This window comes from Acyrthosiphon pisum, chromosome A3 (genome assembly GCF_005508785.2).
Source record: "Acyrthosiphon pisum isolate AL4f chromosome A3, pea_aphid_22Mar2018_4r6ur, whole genome shotgun sequence".
NCBI classification, from domain to species: domain Eukaryota; kingdom Metazoa; phylum Arthropoda; class Insecta; order Hemiptera; family Aphididae; genus Acyrthosiphon; species Acyrthosiphon pisum.
The window spans coordinates 16,905,141-16,924,806 of NC_042496.1; the positions used below are offsets into that span (position 1 = coordinate 16,905,141).

The 19,666-nt window shown below is 31.5% G+C and overlaps 1 protein-coding gene across 1 annotated transcript; it reads right to left on the bottom strand.

Moving 5' to 3' along the window:
- Positions 1-237: 237 nt before the first annotated feature.
- LOC100160111 (maltase 2) lies at positions 238-7,294 on the bottom strand. The gene is made up of 10 exons (XM_001952128.4): positions 7,025-7,294; positions 5,044-5,223; positions 4,817-4,974; positions 3,952-4,080; positions 3,536-3,774; positions 2,946-3,144; positions 2,021-2,276; positions 1,703-1,898; positions 773-916; positions 238-667 (listed from the first exon to the last, which is right to left on the bottom strand). The coding sequence occupies exons 1-10, from the start codon at positions 7,203-7,205 to the stop codon at positions 583-585; spliced, it is 1,767 nt and encodes a 588-aa protein (XP_001952163.2). The 5' UTR covers positions 7,206-7,294; the 3' UTR covers positions 238-582.
- Positions 7,295-19,666: the final 12,372 nt, after the last annotated feature.

Below are 19,666 nucleotides of genomic sequence, written 5' to 3' on the forward strand. Positions count from 1 at the left end.
TTTTTACATATTTTTATGATTTTGACTGCATATTTTTTATATATTTTCATGATTTTGACTGCATATTTTTTTGCATGTTTTCATGATTTTGACTGCATATTATATGGCATATTTCGATACTTTTAAGTGCGTAAAAATTCGCGCTCTACCTATAACTATGGCATCAAAATTGCCTATGATATGTAGGGACATGCATTTAGATGAGTTCTGTTTATTACACAAAAATAACAAAAACAATTATTTAATACGCTTTAATTTATTTTTACAAATTACTATAACATTACGAAAATTAACCTGAAGCACCGCCGTGTATAATTTTATTCTGAAACATTGCTTACATCAATAAGCAATAATTTAAAGTGTTTAAGAAAATCTTGAACACTTTTGAATTTTTGTTGTTCAGCAATACATTTATGTTGAAAAATACCACTTTATTATTGTTGTATGTATAGTATGAAATTAATAAAATGTGTATACAAATAGTGGATAAAAAAAAACTATATGCACTAAGTTTCAAAACCAGTTATATTTTAATTTGTACTTAAACTTGTATACTTTCTTCTACATATCAATGAGTCATTTTTAACTGTCTTCATTAGGTTTTGCTGTTGAGAGAACAAGAGCAGCTTTTGGTCTCAAATGTATAGAACTTGATTGTACCATATTACTATAAACAAAATAATAATTACATCAATAATTGTATACAAAATGGGTCTGTTATCGTTTTGAATTGTTCGCAGAAAACTAACATATTAAAATGTTTTAAACTTACCCAGTAACATAACCTGAGTTTATACTTGAAACTTTAACTTTTAATATTTTTGGTAACGTTTGTCTAGCTTCTTTTATATTAACTGTTTCCAGTTCACTGCCGAAGTTAATGACGACGAAGAAAGTCGGATGATCATAAAAACTCCTAAAATGAATAAATCACCAACGTATAGCTTATACAAAATATAATATATAAAATATATTAAATATAATATGCTATAGTATAAAACATAAGTTATCAACTGTCCATTAATCAAGTTCTGTCTTATTTTATTAAGAAATTAACATTTTTACGTTCACTAATTCAATGGATTGTTTTATTGTAGGTTGTAGGGACCTAAATGTTATTTTTGTGTTGACAATTTATTATTGTAATCACTAATCTTCTAGGTTATCTTCTAGGTAGGTACTCAAATTGACTTGAAATTATATTATTTTAGTTGGCAGTTGCATAGTTTTGACAATCGTAACCGTGAATATATAACATTTGATGATAAAGTTACGTTCATTGATGACTTTAGGTTATCAGGTATAAAAATGTTTCCTACTTTCAAGCTAAAATATTTCAAATTTGAAGGGTCCATAGTTTTTTCAACACTGTCATAAACCATTATAGAGACGTTATTTTTTATAACAATATGCTAACTTAAAGCAAAAAAAATTGTCCATATTCATATTGTATCTTTATAATCAAATGGTTATGAAACTGTAATAATGTATAATCTTAAGCAAAAACAAATGCAAATGTGTATTTATGACAGTTTTACTGATTCAATTTTTGCGGACGGTTTAATGTTCTTACGAGTACCAACTACAAATGAACATTATTTATACATTTTTTAGAAAAGAAAAATGTTAACTTTAATAAAGTTAAGTAATTTAGCGAAAAATTATCTTAATCCGGGCTTGGGCTCATATCAATCAAACTTACCTCGAAAAACCGAACACCCATTTAGACAGTACGTATACGTGCAAGTCTCCTTTAATGATTGTGGGGTTCTGTCTCAAGCGCGACAACTGTCTGTACGTCCTAAGGTGACTCTTAAACTTGGACAACTGAACCAAGTTTTCGTGCCAGTAATCCGGGTTGACAGGAAGCCACGTTCCATTCGTTCCGTTGGTGAAACCTGTGACGGAAACGTTCTATTATATTATCACTCTTATATTTAGGTATCGATCTTCACAGCGAATTCAATAATAATTCATTATTGTCGCATCGGTGAAAACAGCAATTATAGTAATATTATACCGGCGTTCACAGAGTCATCCCAGGGAAACGGGCTTCTGGCGGGATCTCGACTGAATTTCGTGTACCGCAATATGCCGACGTTACGTCCGGCCGGATCCACGGTCTGGCTCCATCGGACATATGTGTCTTGGACACCCATCTCGTCACCGTAGTACGTGATCGGAGTTCCCGGAAGTAGGAGTTGCGTCATGTGTAGGCCGTCCACTAACAACGGGTTTGTCCTAGACGCTAATCGTGAATTGTCATGATTGCCGAGCTAAACCACCCAAACGAACAAAATACAGTTTACTCCGCATAAGTATCTTTTTTTTTTATTAGATTAAGGCTTTGACGACTGAGGTCATTAGATTGTAAGTTTGATAGGGTTGATACGGTAGAGTTGGGACGTTTGATTAGGTTGGTTAGCAACACGTGTATGTGTGGCAAGGTTTTTTCCACTACGAACCCTGGTGGTCACCCATCCGGGGACTAGTGGCAACGGGCGTTACTTACTCTCAACCACGTTGCGTGATTTATTGTAGCTACCGCGTCGTGCCAAGCCACGAGTATCATTTTATATAATATATTATATATTTTAAGTGTGACACGGACATTATTATAATACAAATTGAATCTGTTGAGGCGAAAGAGTGTTGTTTACTTGTAAAATATAAGTGTTTTTGAAAACATTTTTCTTACATAATTTTAAGTTATTAACTAAGCACCTAACCTAGATACATCGAAACATTTTTTCAATAAACTCGTATTTTTTTAGTGCTTTGTTATCGAACCAGTTATTAACAGGCCATAAACAATAAGTGTTACTCAACTTAAGTTTAGATGAACGGATAGCTTCAAAATGTTCTTGTGCACCTATACGAATTTACCGAGAAAATTGTCGTTTCGTAAAACCATAACAACCGTTCATTTGGAATCACACACTTACCACCCAGTTGGGCCACTTGCCTTCAGGCATGTTCAACATCCAGGATTTAATCACTCTGTCGACATCGTAGGCATCGGATTGCTGGTTGAACGCGTTGATGAGCAAAAAGTTGAACGGAAAATGAGCTCCAGCAGATGTCGCGTTGCCGTAGTACCTCATAGTGTTGGGCAATGGCGAGTAACATTCAACCATGAAGAAGCTGTAGTAAACGAGTTCATATTAATATTATGCCAGTTACATGCACGAATAATATTATTATACGAAGAGAATTTACAGAATATATTTTATACGTTGGTATTATTATAATTCGAAACGTTTATGAACAAAAATGGTAGATCCATAAATAAAATAATAAATAATAATGCGGATGGTAACATTTGAATTTTATAAAAAAAAAAATGATATCGTTCAGCTATTGTGGTAGTCGCGATAACGGAGTCAGTCTTGGGTGGTAGTCGCTATAATAGTTGTAATCTCGTTTAAGGTATAACAGAAAAGTACCATTGTGCGGTAGTCTTAGATAACAGGATTGTGATGTTGTCAAAAAACAAAGTAGTCTCATATAACAGGAGAGTAACTTTTTTTCTTACTTGGTTACTTTTTCGGATGACGAATAATCGTCCAACAGTTCTCTCCAAACGCGCACCATTTCATATGTTTCCGGTTGATCTAGTGTTTTGTCGTGTATCAACGCGTCGTAATCAGTTTCCATTATGCCGACTTTGTAAGATTTTGATTCATCCTCTAAATCTGCCCTTTCATATAGATAATTTACAGCGTCAAATCTGAATCCATCTATACCACGTCCCAGCCAAAATAATATGATGTTCTAGAGACATGTTTAAGGTATAATATTTTAATCGTAATTTATGTATTTTATGCGACTTCGACTATTATCAGTGATCATACATAATAATATAATGTATAAACGTTGCTACTATATAGTATTATGTGTATACAATTATAGTACCCTATTTAAATTGAGAATAAGTGAGAATAAATATACCTTAATTTCTTCCACGACCATTGGACATCTATAGTTCAAGTCTGGTTGTTTTACTTGAAACGCGTGGTAATAGTATTGTTGTCGTTCTTCGTTCCACTCCCAGGCAGACCCTGTATTGAAAACACCCAACTGCAATCACAAAAGTGAAAAGATGTTTAAAATACGAAGATTTTGTGAAAAATACCAATCATACTTTTTAAGACCAAGTATATATTATACAGGATATAACAGAAAGAGCTAACAAATGAAATAACTTTTATTCTAATCAATATCTAAACAGTTTTTTGTTTACTAAAAAATACATTTTATTAATTCTAAAATTTTTTTCGGAAAAATTCAAAATTCAAAATATCTTATTTATAAATCTAATTTTTAGATACATTTTGAAGGCAAAACGTTAATTTAAGTCTGGTAGCTTATTTTTTAAATATCAATATTTTTTTGGATTAAATTAATTTAAAACGTAATAACTTTTTTCAAAATATTCTTTTTGACATTTCTTGACATAAGTATATTACTTAACACGTTAATGAACAATGGACATAACTGTTATAGCATGGCACCACATTTCTGACCTTTTAGCATCACTAAAATTGTTGACCATAAATCAATAAGTACAATAACAAATGCTATAGCAGTCATGCACTGACAAGACCAAAACACATAGAATGCTATGGTATGGCGTGACCATCAACGTGTTAAATTGTTATTTATTAATTTAATTTTCATAATGTTTGTCGTACGTGTAACCTAACCTATAAACCATAAAGCAAATTTTTTTATTTTTTTTTGACAAGGATTTCTGTTGCCCTTTATAGTTTATACAAGCGCTAGAATTATTGTCAAATAGATTTGCATTACTTACCCAGTTATTCGGAGGTGTTCTGTTACCACTTGCATCGATAATTGGGTCTTTCCACACATAGTAATTCGTGTAAGGTTCCTTACGCTGTACAGATTTGGTGAACCACGGATGTTCGTCACTTGTGTGATTTGGCACAAAGTCCAATATTACTTTTATACCTTTTAATCAATCAAGTTAATATTAGGACTTGTTCAAACATCAACCGTAGACACCAACTATAAACGTACCTCTTTGGTGGAAGGCATCTCTCAGCCGGTCAAAGTCTGCCATAGTACCGAATAATGGGTCCACCTGCTTAAAGTTTGACACGTCATAACCAAAATCATCTTGTGGAGATTGAAATATTGGAGATAACCAAACTGCTCCAACATTTATACTTTTAAAATAATCCACTTTTTCCGTAATACCTGTACAAAATATATAAGTTATCGATTTAATTTCAAAATAATCTGTTACAACATTTTAGTCATACGTGTTGTGTACTATTAGGTATGAGTACATTTCAAAATAAATAATTTTGTTTTTAATATAATATTTTAAATCAAAAATAATAATTTTTAATTTTTAAATTTTTAAAATACACATTTTTGAATAATTTACTAAACTGTATATTATTATTTTGCTACATTTTTATTTTTGAAAACTTGATAAACTCAGTAATTTACTAATTATATAATACCTCAAGTATTATCGTCCCCAAGGAAAGTGGATTTTTTTTATTTTATAAACTTGTTTTTGAAGAAATAGAATTGAAAACAAGAATACCGAGGTGACAATTAGTGCTAAATAATTTATTTAATGTTCATAACTACTTGTTTATTGTTTTATAGAATGATATTTTAAGTTAAAAACAATATTGTAGGAAAATTACTTGATGTTGGTTGAAAATGAAAATATTTCTTTAAGTGTAGATATACCTGCCTACTTAATGTTAACCTTAAAGGCTTAAACAATAAAATCTTCAGAAACTATTAGTTTTAACATTCACTAGAAAAAAATGCTTTACAAATCGAAGTCAAAATGTAGGTACACTTTCTTGATTTTTAATTTTTGGTTAATTATTAACTATATTGTGTATAATATATAAACCAAATTATACTTTAGCTAGTGCTTGAAATGGAAAATTAGAAAATAGAAAATTTTTTCTTTCGAGTAGATATACAAAATCTTAGTGATCCGTTTCTACAATGCCAAACTTTTTTCAATTGTTTTTGTTGTAAAACTCTTATGGAACTCACCTCGTACTTTTTAGCCTTCTTAAAATTGTAAACAAATTCTCACATTTGATATTTCGTTTTTATCTACACAAATGTGTGTATGCATGTTGATGTTGTACAACTTTAAAGGTCTATATAGTGTATAGAGTTATTAAAGAGAAAGTAGTGAACATTTTCACTGCACTTATCCAGTATCGTAACCAAAATGATTCTAACAAGACATTGAACACCAAAATCCGTTCTTCAATTTCAGAGATTTATGTTGAATGTTGATATAGAAAAATCTAGCTAAGTTAACTATTTTTTTAACGATAAAAAAGTTAATTAGTTTTTAAATTTTACCTTTTGTATCTACTTGACTAGCCTATCTTGACAATTTAATTTCTGGTAGTTCAGAAGAATAGTTAAAAAATAGAGTTTTCTGGTCTGACTACACCGACGTTTTTTTTTGTTTCAATTCATTATACCACTTGGGTTTTTTTTTTTTATTTATTCTTCAAGAAGATAATGGGCCCCACTGAACATGTTCGTATGGGGGCCCAGGGTATGATTCGGATCTATCTCATTAATATATTATATTAAATTTAACTTATTTACCCACCAACTTATTATTGCTGAGTTATGTCTTTATTTTTTCCTATTAACCATAAACTTTTTAAGTTTTAAAAATTCAGATTTTCATTCAAATTGCCATACTTAACCATTCGATTAAAAATCAAGAAAAAAAAAAGATTACCAAACAATATTGCTATTTTCTTTAGATTAATTCAAATTTTTGTGTAAAAATCGTGTAACCTTAGTTTTAGTAATACTACTGAAACTTGACAAACAAATTAAAGTAGAAAATATAGAAATAATTAAATTTAATTTATTAGAATTTTAAGATACCTACTGTTTTTATATTTTTTATTTTTTATTTCTTAAATACTTGAAAACCATTGTATGAAAATATTATTATGTAATCAAGTACAAAATAATACACTGTACGTACCATTGAAATCTCCGATTCCATCGCCGTTACTGTCTTTAAAAGAACGAACGTAAATTTGATAGATAATTTCCGATTGCCACCAATCCGGTTTGAACTTATCGTCAAATCCTTTGAATATGTACTCTGCGGACACAAATGTATGGGCGACGAACAATGAAAAAAAAATAATTACTTTTAACATTTTGACATTAAAACGGTTTACAATCGTTAACGGTGTGACGACGCGTGTGGACAGCCACAAATGGAATAGCTAATCCAAATTAGAGTCGTGTACATATATATCTATACAATATATATATATATATATATGTTTTAAGCGTATAATTATTATAATAGATGATTACCGATTTTAAGTCTAAACCATATTTATCTTTATTGGTCTAAATAACATAATATTATATTATACTAAATAGATACCATTCTATTATATTACCCTGTTTTATGGCAGGTACCTATATAACATAGTATTACCGAATGTCAATATTAGCTTAACTCATGATCGTTATATTATAATAGTAACATAATTACCTACTAAGTATTCCTTGACATATAATGTAAGGTAATAAGTTCAGTAGTATCTGAATTTAATAACTATTTCAATATGTTTTTCGGTAAATAACTAAACTTAAAAAATACAGGTAATATATATTTAAAGCGTTGCCGAATTTCGATTACCTAATCGAAAATAGTCAATAATTTGATAAATAAAATTTAATTTTTTCTGTTTTTAGGATACTATACAAAATACAAAATACATATTATATAATATAATTAATAATCTCGTTAATAATGATGTACGTCTGTTATCTGTAAACAGTGTAATCTGTAAACATACCTACAGAATATAGGTACCTACCAGTGGCGTTAAAATTAATTTGTCATGGGGGGGGACCTATTATTTAAAATACACTATTTCATTATTAGAAATATAATTTTAAATAATAGGTTATAGCGAGGGCAGAAATCTATCCTCCTCATCACTTTCACTGTTTGACCGCTACTGATACCTAAATACGATAACACTAAATATATTTTTCATACTAATGACTGTAATATATTCTCGAATATCCATTTTCTTATCATCAAGTTGCAGTATGAATTATAATAAATTATGCCATCTTTAAAATTCTATCTAATACTTCTTGTTCCTACGATTTTGCTAATAAAATATATAATAATTTTGACATAGGTAGTTATATGTACTGTTGATCATTTTACTATATTTTGTTATACCTGTTTTAGAGACGGTGAGACTTTGTTTAGTATTTTAATGATCATAAATAATAATAAACAATTAAACGATAAAATAACTGTATATATGCTTTTAGAATATCTGACTTTAATGTTGAAAAAATGTCTAAATTAATATAAACATTATGAATGATCATTATTTGCTAGTAATAACATCCCAATAACTTTTAAACACAGATATATACTAATACTAGATAGCCGTCTTCTCGTTATCAATGAAATACGCCGTCATATGCAAAGAATACTACTCGATAAACAAACGTTATCACATAGACTAATTAATTATTATAATGAATATGATATTATAGTGATAATAGTCTAATATTAATAACCTTTGTTTATCGAATTGTCTTCTTTGCATATGGCGTCGCGTTTCAGCTTATTTTGTGGTGGTGTATTCGAAGGCGGCTATCTAGTATTAGTATATATCTGTGCATAAACTATGTTGGTAGGTTCTCAGTGCCGGATATAACGGAGGGCAATAAGGGAAAATGCTCAGGGTTTTTTAAGACTTCACAAAATTATCGAAGGTTTTTTTTTTTTTTACTGATAGTCATCAGCAATTATTACACGATTTCAACCTAATATAAAGAAACCCGCATTTTTATTTATTTGTAAATAATCGATGTAAAATGTTGAATTTCAGTTAATTTGAGAGGACAAGAAAAATAAATTTATTAAATCTAGGGCCCTCAACTTTATTAGGCCTGGGCCATTAAAATTCTAAATCTGGCCTTGTAGGTAGATACATATTATTAAAATATAGGTTTATCAAGTAATAATGCGTGTAAATAACAAATAAAAATGTATTACGAATTTATTGTGTTAAAAAAAATAAAATAAATGTCTTTAGGACTAAATTTTACGATGTAATTACGTAACTATAAAATATTTGCCGAAAAATATATTACATGGTGATGAGATAAATTGTTCTTTCAAGTATTAACTCTACATATATAGTACCTATTATAATGCACTCATAATATTCCTAAATAGTATAATGTTTAATCCAGATAATCGGCCTCAATGACGTTTGCGATAATACGTAATAACAAATAATACGTTAATATTCGGTATATTTCACTTTTAAATGTAAGATAAATTTCCTTATTAACCATTCCCCCGTATAATATGTATAAATAAAAATTGCCATCTATTATCATAGTAGTTAGTAAATTTTTTAACGTATGAGCTTATATATTATTATTATTATTATTTTTATTCGTTTTGCCTTTGAACTAGCGTTCCCGTTGCACCCAGTGTGGTCTCCGTTCACAAAACAAACCTCCCATCGAGTATCCCAGTGGGTCTAACTGACTTTTTGTCGGATAAACAAAAAAAAAAAAAAAAAACAACAAAAAGAGAAATCATTTCCATTCACAAGTGAATAGACCCGATTTTCTGTCAATTATTGTTATTCATATTTATACAATATACCTATATGGCCATACATATATATTGTCCAATCGTCATCGTTACGATTAGAGGTAGGCAGCATATTACACATTGCATGCGTATTATACAGGACCACCGACCGTTAGCCGCAATTTTTTTTCATTTTTTTTCTCCTCGTTCACATCCGGACCTTTTAGCGTGCACGCGCTATAACAATATGTACATATACACTATAATTACGATCACTCGGCCATTACGCGTTATACATATATCATTATAATATTATACACTCATATTATGTAATCGACCGTCGTATCATAATATTATAATATAGTGCGAGTTATAGCGTAGGCGTAGTTGCGGTTGTGTTCAATAAATTGTTAATAACCTGTACTTTGCAGATGCTTGTATAATGTATAATAATATATGTATGTAATTTTGTTATAGCGGATTTAAAACGGTCAGAAAAAAATCATATAGTCGACCAAAGCAGACTTGCGTGTGGAAATGATACAGTGTAAGTTACAATATCAATAATTTTGTTATCATAAAGTGCAATATTTCGGTAAAAATTAAAACAGTTGATACCGTGTAATTATCTAATAGTGAAATAAATTACTTGTTAATAGCAATATCGAAAAACATATTTCATAAAATACACTGCACTCAGACACTTAGTAATATACTTTTTCAGATCGTCTTCGATCAGAATTTATCATTGAGTTCAAATTGTACATATACATTACTGTGACTTCCTCGATGACAAGTACATTCGATACCTCTTGTACAGCAGAGCGGTGACCTACTTTCCGCCTTGGTATTTTTTTACCTCGCGACAAAGGATAATTATATGAGACCTTTCGTTGGTTATTATTTTCCAAAATAAAAATTGTACTCGTGTTTCGTTTCCCACGATTGTTAGAACGATTACCTGAAGTAAATTTATATATTTGAATATATATATTAATATGTCAAGTATGTTTATAATAATCATTTTGCTCAAAACAAATAATGACATCATAGAAAAAATGCGGCTATAGGAGCCAGGACAAGTCACCTAGGGGTGGCAATCTTTTTCTGATATCGATATATACTCTACAGTAGGTATACATGTCGATGATAGCATATATTGTAATTCAAAACACTATCGTCTACTGCAATAGCGGTATAGTATTACAAGTGTATAAAATGCGTACCTATAACTTTGTACTACAAAGAGAAGAACACCCCTCAACGAGTACAGATATGGATCTATCGTCGGTATGGTGTTTATTATAATTACCGGTAATTGTTCTCGACGTCTATAATACAGCCACAATACCACCGCCACTACTACTAATACTACTACTACTATTACTAATAATAATAATATATTATGTGTATACCTATACAACCTTTAGCACACACGACGATGATAATAATACTATAGGTTAGTATATGTGAGCCCGCGGGTTATCGGATGAACGAAAAGGAGAAAAACAATATTCGGAAACGCGTCTCGCGGGGGAGGGGAGATAATATAAGTATTATATTATTATATAGGACATAGGTCTCGATTTCAATGGACCGCTAATGAAACGGACCGGCTATCGTGTGCGAGGGATGACGAGCCCTCCATACGCAATCTATTAAGGTCTATATACACGTGTATAATGGAACTGCATGTGTGTGTGTGAGAGCATGCGTCTGTATAACACACGTATCGGACGTGTTCATTTAATTACCTATATAGCATGTACGTCATCGAACGCTATTGCGTTGAATATACGTAGATATAATTTGTGCTGCCCTTCGGCACGGCACGGAACTATCTTTGCGTCGTATCTGTGTAGTAGGTACTCACAGTACGAATAATATGAAGTGAAAACGCCCAACACTTTCGGTGGTCATGAAACCGCATTACAGCTAGCGAACCACTTATGTTATTTCGACCGACTTAATCCAATAACTCGTCCAATACCATTATTTCCGGTATAACACACACACACACACACACACATATAATTTATACGACCTGTAATTATATTATGCTCTGCCGAGTACACACAGTGCACGCAGTATACGGTCAGACTTTCGGAATGTAATCATACATATATATATATAATATACATGTATTACATATTACGTATACGAGTATATAACAATAAAATAATTATCGTTTTACACTACAATCCTGTCTGCTGTAGTGTTATATGGATACTCGTCGCCTCCTATCGGCGTACTATATAATATTATGTACCTAATAAGTTTATGACGCGGGAATATATATAGTACTATATGCTCGACGAGAATTCGGAATTACTTTACTTCGATCGGGGCGATGTTCACTCGTTAAGATTCGCGTACATTCCAAAAAGACTCTGCTACAGCACGATATATCATTAATACAGTGTCATTATTGAGTGTGGCGTCTAGAACCGTACGACTTGACTGTTACACGCGGTCTGCGGCCGTATATTTCCTAGAAAATCGTATTAAAATAAATTATTTACAACCAAATGCGTATACTAAGAGTATTTTGGATCGTTGGACAATTTAGAACGATTAATGGTATTGTGAATTAAACATCGTTAATACAAAGTCGATATTAAATTAATATTTTTTTTTTTTTTTGAAACATTTATATCTGATATACCTACGTCAAACACTGAAGTACTTTGATCCGATTCGAGCACAACTGTTTTCTACTCGTCCGTCAGCATACCTGATAACATATAATAGAATATAAACGCATAATATCCTATAAAACCACACTATTGTGTTTAGTACATAATATTATAATGTAAGCTCACTTGATGGTTTTATGTAATGTGTTGTATAACCGTAGAATACTGAATAATATTATACTAGAGCTCGGATTTAAATGCACCAAAAAATAGTCGAATATATGGAAAATATGTTCGTAATAACGATATTTACAAAAAGTATGAATTTTGTTTTAAATTAATATAAAACAAGTAACAACAATGATTATTTATTAATTTATCATCGTGTAAATAAAATTCCTAAAAATTAAACAAAACAATATTATTGAAATGGTAAATTGATAATACGATATAGGTACCAACTTTAATTTATATTTTTTCTTCTCCCACAAGAATTATTGGCAATCTTTATAATCTTAATACTGATTTTCTTGAAAATTCTACCTAAAAGATTTTACTTCTATAAAGCTTTAGCTTAAGTTAAAAATAAATATGACATAAGACGAACAGATATTGAAATACGAGTAAATTTTAAGGATATAACCTTAAATTGGCAAAATCTGATCTAAAATGTAAAAATTGCAAATGATGAAATATAATATGCGCAAATGCATCTGTATTTGCTGATCTCAATAAATTTGTATTTTCAATTACACCTTCATGAAACTTAATATTTGTTCTCACTTGGCCATCTAGCTATCATCAACCAGTGAAAATTTGTAAATATATACGAATCGGAGCCCTGATTATTACTAAATAAAGTGTTGTTAATAATTTGTATTTTTACTATATTATAGTGTGGTTATGCAAAAAAATAAATTACATAAAAAAAAAAAGAACTATTTCAAGACTTCCTAAAAAATCGGAGAAAGTCCTCTTAGATTATTTTCGTACATTAGTACAATACACGCACAATAATATATGAAATAATGTCGTCGTGTGTATATGTATAATATTAATGTATAGTACATTATTGTTTTCGGCATAAGCCCTGTAGTGCGCCTATATACCTATATAGGGAATACTCGGCGGCGACGAGGGTTTTAATCGAAACCTCCCACCCGATCGAACGATGAGGTGGCCTCAAGCTCAGCCATCCATATGTAATGTCATTGTGGTCTTGGCGGTGGCTAAAAAAAAAAAAAATCCGTCTACACATACAGTATATAATATATGAAAAGCGCGCGCTGAAATCGCACGGAAAGTGGAAAAAAAAACAATCGAAAATCGCTTAAAACCCATCAACTACAACACTACAATAATAATACTCGCGGAAGTCCGGCTATAACGCGTGCTCGTAATAATAATAATAATAATAATCACAGTCATATCGCACGGTATAGTGTACGCACGCGTGCACTCGCTCGGTGGGCAGTCCGGTGTCCCGCGGGCACACTGGTGCGGTTTTTCGCGTTGAGCAAAAACAATGTCGAAAAATGCCGAAAAATCGAACGTCCGCCAGACCGAACGCGATGATCCGCCGAGTGCGTGTGGGCCAGGTGTCGGTTTTTTTCCCCTCTCCCCCACCCCTCCCTCGATCGATTTTTCCTTTTATTTCGTCGATTATACGCGCGGGGCACGAGTCTGCACTGCTGCACCGCCCGCCGTCTTTCGAGTACAAGACGCGTATAATAATAATAATAATAATAATAATAATATATTGTAATGTATATTATACGCAGTATAATACGCACTGCACTCGTCCTGCACAGCGTGGCGACGGGTGGGACGGTTATATTTTTTCTTTAATACAATTTTAAATTTACCTACCCCTCGCTCTCGCACACGCCGCTCTTAACGACGTCATCATCGCGTCCGTCGTTTTTCCGGACGATTACGCGCTACCTCGACGATGATTCGTCAAGTTTTGATTCCGTGCGCAATCTTACCTCCGTTTTGATGGTTGTAAATCATATACTATATCGATATATTTCGTTAACGCCGTTCAAGTATGATAGCATGGAATGCAATCGATGTGCACATAATATGCAATTTCTCGTATACGAAATAATTGTACGTTCTATTTTTATATTTTGTGGACGGATCACCAACACGTCCACTATTGGAAAAATTGTTTCCGACATACTTAAAAAGAATATTGACACGAACATTAGACGTAATTTATACAGCAGTGCGCCCGTAAATATGTATTTTATATTCGATAAGCTTATAATATTATCATATTATCGTAAATTAAATATAAACCTGCCGCAGCATTCCCGCATACAAAAGTGTGTGTTTTGAAGTATTGTAATGCGAGAGACAAAAATGAATACCACTCGGTGTAATTTTCTAATTATTTATTAAAGGAAGAACCCGAAAAAAGAATATTATAATGTTTTATTTCTAAAGGTCATATATAATATTATTTCAGATTCTTACGATTTCTTTTTTATATGCGTGTGATGGTTTTGGTCACCCTAGGTCAACTTAAAATGTTGAAAAACAAAATAACATATTTAGTGATCGAGGTACTCGTAATTTTATACAAATATGGTATGCACAGAACCGAGTAGTCGACGTCATGATGTCGGTGTGTGTGTGTGTGTGACTTTTCTACTAGTTGAGATTTTCACCGCATCACAGACTTTATCATAAACCGCGCACACCACTGTAGTATAATAATAATAGTATTAATATTCGTATAGGATCATAATATAATATAATATAATATTATTATACATGGAGATGGATAGAGATTAACATTAATAATAATAATAATAACGGCGTTTCGATCGCGGTATGATTATTATTATTATTATTTTTATTATCGTACAACAATGAACTCAGACAATAAGTATTGGAAAACCGTAGAGAATAAAAAAAAATGTACATAGTATTAATACGTTATTATAACATTGGATTATAAGGAGACGACAGGACGATAAATTGATGATGCGCCGCACGCCAAAGCAAGTGTTCATTATATGATCGCGGGCCTCACATAGCCACCCCACCGTACGGTACGAGTATATACACTATTTATGTTTTTTTTTTTATCACAAAACATAATACTTGATTACAATAACAATGATACAAGCGTAATATATTGTTGTTATTTATTGTGTGAGAATCGGGAGAAGAAGAACGGCACTGGATATATGTATAATAATAAGTACCTACCTATATTACTTTTTCGAGTTTCGAGTCTTGCAAAGTAAACTCGACGTGCGCCCACAAAAGGGTCTTAGTAGAAACGTTAAAGCACCGAACAATACAAGAGCCAGCTCAGTCTACGATGTATAGGTGCTCTAAAGACATTATTTATAATATGGTCTTATCGTTTTGTCGGTATTATATAATTATAGCGCCTCTGCCCTCAGAATGGATGAAAGCGATGCGACGATATTCTTCATCAACAAGTTTTATTTTTTTCGTCTTACAATAGGGACAAAATATTATAATACTATGTATATTATATTCTATTTGTTTAGAAAAATAATTTTATATTTTTTTTTTTTTATATATAAAACGTTTATTTGCGGATTTTTAATAAGTTTAACAAAGAATAAAGTTTTTTCTATTATAATATAATATGCAATAATTACGGAGTGGTGAATGGATATTTTTAAATGTTTAGTTGGAACGTGTTATTTGAAAAAAATACCAATAAAATAAAATTACATAATTTTATACCCAATATAATCATAATTTACTCTGCAGCAAAGTGCTCAGATAATAATATTAAATACAATAGATACAGCTCTAGTAAAGTGTTTATATTAATTTTATATGATATCGTACCTATATTATAAATCATTATTATGTTACGTCCCAACTGACGTCAATATATACATCAACGCAGAATCGAATACTTGATGTATTTGGTTATGTTGTGTGTTTATTTAACAATATTTTAAGTACAAAATTACAATGGTTATAAACTATGGTGGAGAAGTGAGCGGTATTACTAGTTGCGACTCTAAAATGATATCTAAGACTGTGAGTGGTGTTACGACCTGTCTCTAAGTGTCTTGGGTATCCCTAACCATATCATCGTGTGCTAACCCATACTTTAACCGTCTGACGAGCTCTTGTCATTGTCTCCCTTATTTATGATCGTGTCCTTTGGAGTGGGTGGTCGTTATAGTGGCTAAATTCGGTCATGAGTCAGAGTTCGGGTCTCGTATACTTGGTGTTCTGGTCGACTCGCATCATTCCGTACGAATATTGAGACTTTCCAGAGGATAGACGTGTCACAACACTTTTATAGTTTAATTTTTTAATACTGTGTTCACTACACTCTTGCAATGACCTCAGCATGCTATTTTATATTAATTGCCTTATTAATTATATCGTCAATACTACTAGAAACGTGTGCTACGTTATACATAGTTAATAAGTACGTAACAATTATTAAATTATCAACTTTAATTTTGTAAAACTTATTAATCTAGTAGGTAATGTCAAAGTTATATTAACGAATCCTTTACCTTAAGGTCAGGATGGTGGAAAACACGTAATATATAATAATGCCAGTTATAAAATATGTAGTGCATGTAGGTAGGACGTATACTGACATAATACGCATATTATTATTATTATATCAATTTGTAGGTACCTACAAGTGGCTACAAGAGTTGTACGCATCGACCATCGACACATACGAGTGGTATGTATATCGCAGAGTGTTGCAGTGTTGCAGTTTAAACTTTTTCAAATGACTCTTAGGTCATGTACTAATAGAAACCATTGTTGGATGAGACGAGTTATGAATTAGGTATAATGTAATGTGCGTATCGAGTTTGAGCAAATCTTTGATCGTGTTTCATGTATTGTGTGCATTCAGGTATATATTGGTATATGAACTGTGTGTCTATCGCATAGTGGTATGTAGAATCAAGATGACTTTGGTAACAGGCGACGACGACGACGACGACAGCAACAACTACGCGGCAACAATATAAAAATATATTATATATATAGTTACAACAATGAGAAGTAATTAAACGCGATAAAACAAAAGGCCGAATGATACACGAGTTAATTACAATTTTTTTCTTCACATCCTCCCCCACCACTTCCTTTGCCGCGGTCTACGCCGCCACCGCCGCCGACTCTTCTCGAACCATCATCGTCTCTTATTCCGATAAACAATGCTCGTCTTGAGCGCGAGCCGCCGCACCACAATGCAACAAAAGATAAAAAAATAAAATAAAACAAAAATAAAGACATAGAAAACGGGGTCAAACAATTTGGGTTCCGCGATAATTATTAAACAACAATAATATCATAATAACACAACCTCTATTGTTACTCTTAGATGTGAAAATACCATCGGACACTCCTAAATCGGCTTACGCCGCCGCCGCCGAGCTTGACACACGAACGCGTGCACAGCTGAGATATTGCGTGATAATATGTCCCTCATCGGCAGATGAAGTGCGAGTAGAATATGAGACGTACGAAATATTCAAATATAACGTAATATCATCGTAAGACGTCGCACGGATATGATATTATTCCGAGTCCATCGCAACTTTCCTGATTAGATTTTGAATAATCGTACACGGCTACTGCATAATATTTTGTGGTGAAATTTTTTAGGCCAATAACGATCGGACGTACGACGCATTGCACCTATACTGCAGTGCGTAGCCCGCGGTGCATGAAATCACGACCACATGTATTACTTGTGTAAAAAAAATGGAAGTTTTTAAAACTATTATAATAGCGTTTCACTATAATACGGTCTATCTTCTCGGTGTGGGTTTTCCATTTGAGAAGTTCGATCGACGATCAAGTTACAGAGATCGTATACAGGGTGATTCATCAGGCATTCAGACATTCAGGCATGCTTATCCCTATCATTATATCCTTAAATCCTTTAATGTCTATTATAGGTACCTATTACCTAATACATTTATTCAAATTATTATGATTTTAGGAATAAACTTAATCTAAGGCCATATTTCCAAATACTTACAAATATATTATAATACCTTTTCTGCGGTGATACAGACATATTTTTCAAATTGGAAATACATTTTTTTTTTTACTGTAATTTGTCAAACCGATGATATTATTTTAACTATCGATACGTATGCAAATCGAATTATTAGCATCTGAATTATTAAGCTTTATGAAGTGATAATAAGACTATCATGATAATAAGTAATATATTATAATACATTTAAATCTATTATAATTATTATGGTGACTAATATGGGCTATGATGATTTGTATAAGTTATATTATTATAGAAATTAAGATATTATTTACTTATTTTTCGTAACTAACACCTAGTGGTAAATGATAACATGATAAATCAATATAATGTGTACCTATAAAGTACAAAGCCAAATTTACAAATAATATGTAACTATGTAAGTAATATATTTCATAATAATTCGTAAATATTTTTTGGGTATATAATATTACATATTATATCTTATATTTGATACAAAACCATTATTGTGAACCAAACGCATATTTTATTGTTTACTGTAAGTTCTGTGCGTCAATACCTTTATGATAATTTTATGGTGTTCGATGGTTCCTAAACTTCTTCATTCGTGACTTTAAACAAGAGGTCAACGACATAATATTGTGAAGCCGATTATGATTTCTTCGCACACTATAAGCGTATTGACGGTTCATATACTTCCAAAAAGCTTTCATAGTGCAAAATGGTTTTAATTAAAAAAATATATATAAACCAATAAATATAATGATAAGTACAACATAAACGCTTATTATTATTTTATCGTGGTATATTGGTACAAATGTACAATAGCGGTTAAAATAATTAGACCATCCAACACAATGTAGAATTGCAATTATTATTCGATCAAAACAATTTTACAATACTAAAACTAAACAATTATTGTATACGGTATGCTTGTATGTTGAAAATAATAATTTTTCATAATTCGTATACATTATAATATAATATACCGACAAGACATGTGTCAAATGGAAACTTGTTATCGCCCCTATCGCATCTCTAAATAATTCTTGTCCGTGACCCATTTGGAAAAAAAAACTCAATACTGTGCAGTTAAATTAACCTATAGAATAAAACAACAATGGAGTATCCAAAACGATTTTATATATTTTATTATGCTATTATTACATTACGTCTTTACCTTTCATTAAAAACACTGCGATGGGTGTTAAAAATTAATTTAATATCGTCACAGTTCACTCACATCTGTTTATTGCACATATATACGCACACGCACACTCAATATGTCGTTTTATTGAGCAATTCTCTTAATTTAAAATTAAAATTCGTTATAAAAAAAAAGTTTCTTCGTCTGCGATAATCAAATCGTTGTAATTATTATTA

Coding starts and splice junctions, on each gene's coding strand:
- LOC100160111 (XM_001952128.4), bottom strand. CDS start 7,205: ATGTTAAAAGTAATTATTTTTTTTTCATTGTTCGTCGCCCATACATTT. Junction 3,775..3,951: donor TGGTCGTGGAAGAAATTAAG/GTATATTTATTC, acceptor ACATGTCTCTAG/AACATCATATTATTTTGGCT. Junction 1,899..2,020: donor GGATGACTCTGTGAACGCCG/GTATAATATTAC, acceptor TTTCCGTCACAG/GTTTCACCAACGGAACGAAT.